Source organism: Symsagittifera roscoffensis, chromosome 7 (assembly GCF_963678635.1).
Source record: "Symsagittifera roscoffensis chromosome 7, txSymRosc1.1, whole genome shotgun sequence".
NCBI classification, from domain to species: Eukaryota; Metazoa; Xenacoelomorpha; order Acoela; family Convolutidae; genus Symsagittifera; species Symsagittifera roscoffensis.
In genome coordinates this window covers 42,438,707-42,449,912 of record NC_087068.1, presented here as the reverse complement: position 1 = coordinate 42,449,912, position 11,206 = coordinate 42,438,707, and the positions used below count along the sequence as shown (strand labels likewise).

At 33.2% G+C, this 11,206-nt stretch overlaps 1 protein-coding gene across 1 annotated transcript; it reads right to left on the bottom strand.

Moving 5' to 3' along the window:
* Window positions 1-5,378: 5,378 nt before the first annotated feature.
* On the bottom strand, window positions 5,379-7,149 carry LOC134852039 (neuronal acetylcholine receptor subunit alpha-6-like). The gene is made up of 2 exons (XM_063868319.1): window positions 6,489-7,149; window positions 5,379-5,971 (listed from the first exon to the last, which is right to left on the bottom strand). Exons 1-2 carry the CDS (start codon window positions 7,147-7,149, stop codon window positions 5,379-5,381), a joined length of 1,254 nt encoding a protein of 417 aa, XP_063724389.1.
* Window positions 7,150-11,206: the final 4,057 nt, after the last annotated feature.

The window sequence follows — 11,206 nt, the reverse complement described above, 5'->3', positions numbered from 1 at the left end:
ACAGCTTGTTTTGACAGCTTGCATAAATTTTAACTGTGATGATGTTTGAGAAAACTCTGGTTTATGTTTAGGAATCAATTTCTCAAAACGATTCAAATCATTATAAAATAATTTTTTATTTGACAATTTTAAAAGAATTTTTTTTCTAAAATTTGACCAAAATAAATTTCTAACCATTGCTATTATGGGCCATTTTTTGGAGTTTACATGGCTTAAGTTTCTTTTTATTCGTTTTCTTTTCATTGGACTTTAATTTTTCGGTCGTAATAATGGAGTGGAGAACGAAACTCAAATATTTCAAAACTCTTATATTTTCCCCTCCATTAGATACGAAATATAGTTTTGTCTTTCTTTTCACTAATTTGATGCAACTTTTGAGCGTTGATGAGAGAAGGGCACTTTAGGGGTGAAAACATGGGTGTATGCTAACTAAATCAGTGAGAAAGCGTCATTGAACACAAGTGTGGGTTCGAAAAATTTGCCCAACAACTTAGCTAAACCGCATTATACATTCGGGAAGTCTGAAATAGGCGAGAAAAGGTCATTTCTCAGGACGAATTTCCATATTTTTTCAAATTTCTTCTGCTCAATATTTCACAGAAACATTAAAATAGAATGGCGAATATTTTTAATTCTTTCAATATTATTTAACCTATGAAAACCGGAGTAGAAACTTGAGGATGATACTGTAGTTTTTACGCTTTCCACAGGATAGTTTGCCAATAGACTCATTACGAGGCCAAACTGTGCTATTTGAGCATTGTACACGAATTCCGCAACAGGAAAAAATCAGATATGTAGCGGAATCCACTTCATTGCTTTTGTTCTTTGATCTTCTCTGTTGTTTTGGATTCCATGGACAAATAGCTAAGACACTGTAGTGCTCAAAATCGTTCCAAAAACAGGCAACTTTGCGGAAATAGCAACAACATGTATAGAATCCGGAGCCAATTTATGAAATCCATGAACAAATCATAATATATGCGTTTAAAAAGTTTAAGTTGTTGTTGAATCCGCGACTGTAGGTGGAATCCGCAAATTGTAAGCGGAATCCGCAAAATGTAAGCGGAATCCGCATAAATTTGCGGAATCCTCTTAGATTTGCGGAATCCGAAACAACTACTTATATTCGCTCGTTGCTGAACCCGCAACAAAACCAATGTGCCGACAAAATTTACGTTACAGGTATTTGTACGCGGAATCCACTGAAAGTTTGTGAGTGGAAACCACTTACATTTTGGATCATGTTTAAAGACTTGTCTCTAGAATCCAGGACCTTTTGCGCCTATCCAGTGCACAGTTTGGCCTCGTAATGCTTCTAGGAAACTCCACTACAGCTGTTGTCTTTCCTTCTGATAATAAGGAGCTTTTTGTGGATTGTTTTCGGCCTTTCTCTTATGTAAATTGTCATTAGATACCTTTCGAATAGCCTAGGAAAATTATCGAATGCAATAATTTAAACCTATTTAAACCTATCCAATTTAACCAACAATTTTTAAATTGGCTTTCAGGGTTTCAACTTGATATAAAAGTTGTCTTGTTTTGGTTTCAGTATAACTTTGAATGCTCTGTTCTGAATTGAAGATGTTCTGAATTGAAATCAGAAACATAATTCTTAAACTTTTACCATATGCTAGCTTGAAGTTATGTGTTTGCTCGGTTGATAAAATATCACCAAAAGCAAACATTACAGCATGTGTTGTTTCTTTCTGATTGGTTTAACCAACAGATGGAGTGTTGAAAATATCAAAATCTACGGCAAAAATATACCAAATCATAATCATCAGATTCGAACAACCATAACCAAAATCTCACAACCACTCTCATACTGAGACCCCCCAACCGTCCTAATCACCAAAATCTCAAATCTCTATCTCGATAACTATCAATCTATACCCAATGTCTCTTGATATACAATTGATGTGTGTCCCCTATATTTGAAATAATAAACCTATTTACGAGTGAAAGAAACATTGTCTGTTGAATAAGAATAGGAAAGTCTTAGCAACATTCAGAAAGACCCAATGTTCTGACTAGCTGCGATTTGGTCGATCGCAATAAGTTAAGTCAAGTTAGTTTGGAATAATTGGTGCGATCTCAAAATCTCAAAAACTGAGAGGTTGAAAATTTCTAAAGTTGAAATTATCAAAAATTCAAAATTTGAAATTATCAAAATTTCAAATTTTCAAACTTTCATAAAGTTGAAATTATCAAATTTCAAAATTATCAAAACTTCAAAACTTTAAAAATAGAATTGGATATCTTAACTTGAAAAAAGTAAGATGGCCAATCACCCAATCATCCATCCTAACTTGTCTTTTGTATCTTTCTCAGGAAATGATTTAGACCTAAACGCAAAAGCCTTTTGGACTTCAGTTGAGAATAAAATTGTATTCTCACTAGGGCAACGACCCACAGACGCTGGCGCTCAGCCTAACTATGATCACAGACAAAAAAAATTGTTTGGATTTCTATTAACAGAAACAGCTCTTGAATGGTATACTGATGAAGTAACTAATGCTACTACTTGGGCTGAACTAAAAAATCTTTTCCTAAAAAGATTCACTGATAGTAGAGATCGATTCACGCATCGATTCAAGCATCGTCTTAAATTGCAAATAAAACCCCTACCAACGGCCGTAGACACGTGCCAGTAAAAACAAATACGGCACAGTATAGTTTGTCAATTATAACTGAACAGCCGGCTTTGCTAAAACCTGTCTGAAACAAACAAATTTTATCAGAATCTTACCTATATTAACCAGCAAAAATAAGTCCAGAATCATTCTTTCAAAAACTTTTCAACCTCCAAAACCTTCCTCTGATACTTCTCAGCAATTGCAAAAATCAATAAACTTCAAAAATAATGTCTAAAATCACCATCTCGAAGAAGGTGAAAAATGGACCTTGATCAATCAAGGGACGAAATAATCAATGATTTGCTGAAATTAAGTATAATTTCTATTTTCCGCCGCCGTCTAAAATTAAAAATTTTTTGATTAGCTATACTCTTTTAATATTTTTCCAACAAATCTGCGCTTTTAATCCAGAGGACAATCTCTACGCTAATACAGCAAAAGATCCAAAAATTGCGCATTTTGATTGTCAACTAATGACATCGAATAAAATGTTCTCACTTAATAAAGTAGCTCCCTGCAAAATGCAACCTGAAAATATCGAAACTACAACAACCCAGGTTACTCTTTACCAACGGCATTATAGTACAAAAGTTAACGCGACAATGTGTCGTATAAAACACCAATCTATCCGATGGTTTTGTGATTCTCTCGATTTAAGCGGAATAGACGCTCGCAAAAATATAATCACAACTGATATACACATTTCCCCTGATACTTGTAAGCACGCCGCCGAACGGGGAAATGTTAAATTAGGATACTCAAAAAATTTCGTCAAGTTTATACTCGAAGCTCTTGTATTTGTAAAAAAAGTGTTACACATACACAAACTAACCGGCCGAACTCTTCATTTCGGAAAAATTAGGTTAGCCGCCTCTTACAAAAATTTTTCACTTCTATAGTGACTTCAATATTCGCTCAAATTGAGAACGATCAAAATATTGAGCTTGATCATAGGCCTCAAGCACCTCAACAAGAGGATTCTGAAAACGAAAATCATGATAAAATTTATCCTATACTCCAACTAGTCGATTACAATAATCGACCCGCTGTACAAGTGTAATTTATTTTATGTTTTAGGATATGCCCACTGATCTTCTTCAAACTCCATATGAAGAAGACTTGCTCGATTTCGAAAACCTTCTGTCTCTAAATGACCCTATGGAAATGCCATCCAAAATAATCAACCCAATTAATCAACCAAAATTGAATACCAATTTTAAAATTCCAAAAGTGAAAAATTCTAATTGCATTCAAAAGAAAAAAGCAATTGTCCGACCTTTCAAAATTCTCCCATTTTTTCAACTAGGTAAAACGTAGATTCTGAAATTAGATCCTTTTATTTTTTAACCTCCAACTGTGGTTTGGCCACCGCCAGTTTACAAAGTATGTATGCTTCTACAATTATAGTGCAGTATCGCTGATAAGTATATTCGCTAAACTAAATTTGAAAAAAGTATCCAGTTGTGATTTGGCCGCCGCCACAACTCTACAAAACACTGCTCTGCTCTACATGCACCTACACTACAAGCAGCCATTTATCAACCGACTACAAGCAGCCATTCTTCAACCGACTAAAAGCAGCCTTTCATCAACCGACTGCACTACAAGCCGCCACTTTACGAACAAACTATCAAAATCAGATATAAAAACTTTACGCAAACTCTATTAAAACTTTTTTGATGTTTTGTAAATTATATTATGCTTTTAAATTTTTTTGTCAACGGGTATCACCGTTTAACAATCACCCTATAAGATGATTGGATGTTCTGAATGGAAATCAGAAACACAATTATCAAACTTTTACCATATATTCTGACTTGAAATCAGAAACATAATTCTTAAATTTTTACTATATGGTAGCTTGAATTTATGTGTTTGCTCGGTTGATAAAATATCACCAAAAGCAAACATTACAGCATGTGTTGTTTCTTTCTGATTGGTTTAATCAACAGATGGAATGTTGAAAATATCAAAATCTACGGTATATAAGCCAAGCGAAAATATACCAAATCATAATCATCTGATTCGAACAACCATAACCAAAATTTCACAACCACTCTCATACTGAGACCCCCAACCATCCTAATCACCAAAATCTCAAATCTCTATCTCGATAACTATCAATCAATACCCAATGTCTCTTGATTTACAATTGATGTGTGTCCTCTATATTTGAAATAATATACCTATTTACGAAAGATACTTTGTGATACTTTATGAAAGAAACTTTGTCTGTTGAATAAGAATAGGAAAGTCTTAGCAAAATTCAGAAAAACCCCTTGTTCTAACTAGCTGCGATTTGGTCGATCGCAATAAGTTAAGTCAAAATAGTTTGGAATAGCTCTCAATGAAGTAAACTTATCGGTGAGTTAGTGTGAATTGAAATGCATTTGCCGAACGCTTTGAGCAGAATGGGATGAGGGTAACTATAAAATGAAAAAAAACTCCTGCAACTTGAGCGGAATTTTTTAAAAAGATTTTTTTCAGATTGAAAAGTAGAGTTGAAACTCATCAGCGAATCCCTCTTTTTAACATTTCAAGACATATACATAATAAACAACTCTCGCATAAACATCAAACTATGCAATTCACATTTTTTGGAAGAAACTTTTCCTAATAAGAGAACAAAACTTTTTATTATATCAAAAATTTTATTTTTGTAGTAATCTAACCTAATGTGCGGAATCATTAATTATTCAGTTTTTGAAAAAAATTCTGGTTTTACAAGTTGCGTGGAAATCAATTATTTATTGAATATATAAACGAAAAGGTGAAAATCGAAGTAGCAACGAAATATAATGCACCAAGAATCATGTCAATCTTTTTTCGTGTGAGTACTTTTGCAATTATTGTCAAGAAATTGATCATTTTCTTCCCAAAAATTCTCTTTTTTGTTTCATCTGAATTACTTGGAGCAGTTTGATTTTCCTCTGCGTTCATTGGCTGAGCAATTTCGTACTTTTTCCCAATTGGTCTGTGACCTTTGAAGTTGATCGATAAAGTGGCGATAACAATAGAAATACACGAGAATACAATACTAAGCAGAAAGTAGGTGCAGATTTTTGGAAAAGTCTTCGAAGTTTCGGGTACAAAATCGGTAACAATCATCAAGTTGACGCATAGTGCGAGTGTAACAGTCACTCCGAAACTCACTTTTTCGCCAATTTCTCCTGGAATGAAGAAAGTTAGGGTGCACAACGACAAAAGAACGGCGTTTGGAAGTATGAGGTTTTGGACGTAGAATTTGGACAGTCGTTTGAAGGTGACAGTTAAGTGTATGATTCCAAATTCTCCACCGCTGTATTGATGAACAACTTCAGCACAAGTTGCATCTTGAAACATTAAGTGAAATGAATTGAGAGAAGCCTAAGAAGCGAGTCAATGGGTTGTTATAAATTAGTTGTTATAGAATATAGATTACACTTTAGTCAGTAGTGAAAAACCTTCCTTTCAATTAGAAACAATGAAGCATTCTAAAAGCATCATATACATTGACTAGAAAAACGAACGGAAAAACTTGCAAACATTTTTTAAAAACGTTCTTTTTTTTGCATATATTTTTTGAAGTTTTTGATTACCAAAGTGGCGCTAAAAAATTATATTTTGATGTAAAACCATGATATATGTTAAGCAGAGTTTTGAAGTGTTAAAAATAATTTATTTTTTTCATGCCCCTGAGTAACTAGTTACTTTCCTCTTAACAATTTGATTTTTTCTAAAATTAAAAAAAAACTAAAAATTTTTTGTTATGCACGGTTAAATCAAAAACTAAATTGTAGTTTTTTGAGAGACATGAGCAGCTTGTATGGCAGTCTTTTTCCCCGATTCAAAGTTGTTTAATTTGATTACCTTTTATTTCCCATAGACTGTCGGAGACAAAAGAGGACAAATTGGATTGGTGATTCCGACACGAAACATTCAGTTCGGATAGCGAGTACTGCCACGAACCAATTTCAATGACACACGTTTTAATATCGAATGGAAAATTGGTCACATCGAGAGAACACGTGGTTTCAAAGTTAACTGGTCGGAACCATTTTACTTGGCCCGAGAAATGAACTTGAGCCGGAATGGTCCAGTCATGCTTTTCATGATCATGGCGCCCAACATCGTTGTATGGCAAAACATCGGGAGTCCAGATTACAAGCCGGTTGTATCGGATCCACTGGATGTCGCTGTAATCTTTTGGATCCCATGTCAAGTGTTCGTCGTGCCAATAAAGTCGCTGAAACATCAGCATTTGAATCGTTTGATCTTTAGTGTTGAAACCTACAAGTTGGTAGATTGAGCTATCGTAGTGTACCGTAATTGTCTGTGAAGCTAATTTAACTGGTCTAAGGTAAGGGTCATAATAATAAACCAAAGATCTCCGTAGCTCGCTTTCTCGAGATTCTACAAATTCGTCCCGAGTTGTCGTTTGATTACTCGAAATTGAAACTTGAATCTGAGACAAGAAGAAAAGAGCCAGGCAAAGTTTAGTGATGGTCATTTTGAATGCGTTGGCATGCATTATGTTCAAGTTTGGTGTTGTACATTTTTTTCAAAAATATTCAATTTTACTAGAAAAATAAAACTATACACGTTCGTCCCCCAAACAAATATTTATAAAATATTCCTCTAAACAGACTCTTTTTTAGGAATCAAGACTATTTGAAGTATATTTTAATAACTTCCTCATTTTTTATCCATCGCCGGTGTACTGTATGTTTTCGATATGTCAATTCAGCTAAAACAAACGTTCATAAACTTTACTACGCTGAGTTTTGAGAATAAAGTGTCTCAAATTCACTTTGGGAAAAAGCTCAACTCATAAATTGTAGCTCGTTCAAGTAAACTGGCACTTTATCCAACTTCAACATATCAAGAAAAAACCAAGTCTAAATTCAATCTATTAAAACTTTTAAGAGAAATCGATCTTATTATTTATAAATAATGAATAGAAAAGAGGTTATTCAGTAAATACTTTAATGTGATTACTGGCTGAATAAGATATCATCGTTTGTTTGAATTGGCAAAAACGATTGGCTTGATCTTCACACAAATTTAAAGTCTTTTGGAAAAAATTAATCGCTTTATCAATAGCGCCGCTTGAAAGGGATAACCAAACAATGTGTTTTTTTTGTGTGTTTTTGTCCAATGCAAACAAAACAATGATTAGAACACAAATTTCTACCAATAAAGTAAAACAAGGAAAAAATACTTTTAAGAAATGAGCGGCCATGCCCTGCGGCAAAAAGGCGAAAAATCCCTCATTAACGAATTTTTTCTAAAATTGAAAAAAAAACTCAAATTTTTTGTTAAGTACGGTTAAATCAAGGACTAAATTGTAGTTCTTTGAGAGACATGAGCAGCTTGTATGGCAGTCTTTTTCCCCGATTCAAAGTTGTTTAATTTGATTACCTTTTATTTCCCATAGACTGTCGGAGACAAAAGAGGACAAATTGGATTGGTGATTCCGACACGAAACATTCAGTTCGGATAGCGAGTACTGCCACGAACCAATTTCAATGACACACGTTTTAACATCGAATGAAAAATTGGTCACATCGAGAGAACACGTGGTTTCAAAGTTAACTGGTCGGAACCATTTTACTTGGCCCGAGAAATGAACTTGAGCCGGTATGGTCCAGTCATGCTTTTCATGATCATGGCGCCCAACATCATTGTATGGCAAAACATCGGGAGTCCAGATTACAAGCCGGTTGTATCGGATCCACTGGATGTCGCTGTAATCTTTTGGATCCCATGTCAAGTGTTCGTCGTGCCAATAAAGTCGCTGAAACATCAGCATTTGAATCGTTTGATCTTTAGTGTTGAAACCTACAAGTTGGTAGATTGAGCTATGGTAGTGTACCGTAATTGTCTGTGAAGCTAATTTAACTGGTCTAACGTAAGGGTCATAACAATAAACCAAAGATCTCCGTAGCTCGCTTTCTCGAGATTCTTCAAATTCGACCCGAGTTGTCGTTTGATTACTCGAAATTGAAACTTGAATCTGAGACAAGAAGAAAAGAGCCAGGCAAAGTTTAGTGATGGTCATTTTGAATGCGTCGGCATGCATTATGTTCAAGTTTGGTGTTGTACTTTTTTTTCAAAATTATTCAATTTTACTAGAAAAATAAAACTATACACGTTCGTCCCCCAAACAAATATTTATAAAATATTCCTCTAAACAGACTCTTTTTTAGGATTCAAGACTATTTGAAGTGTATTTTAATAACTTCCTCATTTTTATCCATCGCCAGTGTACTGTATGTTTTCGATATGTCAATTCAGCTAAATTAAACGTTCATAAACTTTACTACGCTGAGTTTTGAGAATAAAGTGTCTCAAAATCACTTTGGGAAAAAGCTCAACTCATAAATTTTAGCTCGTTCAGTAAACTCGCACTTTATCCAACTTCAACATATCAAGAAAAAACCAAGTCTAAATTCAATCTAAGAGAAATCGATCTTATTATTTATAAATAATGAATAGATAAGAGGTTATTCAGTAAATGCTTTAATGTGATTACTGGCTGAATAAGATATCATCGTTTGTTTGAATTGGCAAAAACGATTGGCTTGATCTTTACACAAATTTAAAGTCTTTTGGAAAAAATTAATCGCTTTATCAATAGCGCCGCTTGAAAGGGATAACCAAACAATGTATTTTTTTTGTGTGTTTTTGTCCAATGCAAACAAAACAATGATTAGAACACAAATTTCGACCAATAAAGTAAAACAAGGAAAAATACTTTTAAGAAATGAGCGGCCATGCCCTGTGGCAAAAAGGCGAAAAATCCCTCATTAACGAACAGCCAAAGGCCCAAAACTATTGTCTCCTGATAATTGTGTTGAAAAGTCAAAAAAGAGGTGAAAATAAATCAGCCCAGACTCAGTAAAAAGAGAAAAGAATCGATTATCTTACAATCATAACTGTACTTTTATTTTAAAAAAATCATAATTAATTAAAAGCGCCAAATTTAGATGTTTAAACAATTCATAATCATTATAAAGATAAAAGTTTCGTGGCATTATAATAGATTGAAATCAACTATAACTGATTTTAATTTTTCCGAAAATCTTTTCTAATCTCCTGCAATTTATCATAATCTATTATGAAAGATTCTAATCCTTTTTTTGTCAAAAATGTGTAAAAACCAGCCATCTTTTCACCCTTAGGTTCATCTGAACACAAACATTTACCACGAAACAAAAATTTGCACATTTTTCACATAAATCAACTTCTACGAAAGAATAAAATTTAAGCAATTCATGTGCAAGGTCGAAGACAAAAGGGGAATTAAAAGGGATTATAAACGTTTACAGTCAATTATAAGAGATTTGTCTGCAAAAAAAAGTGAATTAGAAGTAAGGATAAAAATATTAGACTATAATCAATTATAATGTATTATAATTGATTTTATTTGATTTCAAAAAGAGAGATTATAATAGAGTAGTTTTTCTGCAGGGTGTGATAAAAAAACTATATTTCAGAGATATTTGACAGTCATAGTAAAATGGCAAATCGGGAAACTGGAAGAATGACTAGGAAGACAAAAACAAAAAACATTTAAAAAGATTTTTTTTTAATGTTCAAAATTTTTCGATTCCCAAAATGGCGCTTAAACTTTTATTCCAGCGAAACTAAGTTTTCACGTTTCAAATTAAGCAAAAATAAGCTATTTTAAGCCTAATTGTTTGCTATATTTATTCAAATTTTGACTAAAAACTAAAAATTTTAACCTGATTTTCTCGATACTGGGACAACCTTTGAAATTTTTATAATTTTCGTTCGAATCACGACTAAAAAGGCTTCATTATGATGTACAAGTCGACCCATCCGATGATTAATTGTGGTACCTGATTTTGCGGTACCTGATGATTAATTGTGCTATCTGAAAAAAAACACCCTGAATACAAAGTTCTTTCCCATTTTCGATGGTCGGAACAAAAACCTGAATACCTTTAGCAAATAAACAATTTCACGTTTTGCTACAAAGAGTCCTAGAGCGATATTTCTGATAAAATAAGTCATCTCTTACAATGTGATACGTTTTCTGCACTGAAGTGGATTAAATTAAATAAGTATTATTTGTGCTATATGGATTTCATAACAAAATTAAATTTGAAAACAAATCGAAAACAGAAACATGGCGCACAGTGATTAGCCTAAATTGTCCGTTTTTGTATTTAAATCAAGATGACAGACAAAATTCAATTACAAGAGTTTTCTGAGTTTTCCGACTCTTCTCAAGAAGATCTACAGAACGATTTTGGATGAAATTTTTTACAAAGTTGTATATTGATGAAACTTCAAGAGAAATTTAAAAAACTGATTTTTTAGATTCTTTATTGAGGAGTTTCCCCATACACGATGTATCAAAAAAGTGATTTAAAAATAAGCAACTGACATTGCAAAAGAAAAGCAAAACACATTGCCTCATGTCAATTTGAACAATTTATGAGCCTAATTTAGCCGTAGAAATCTAAAATATTGCTTATAATGGATTAATCATCAAATGTACTCTTCGCATTATACTTAAGAAAACAAAAATGAATTTTTTTTCTATTATTGATTATAAT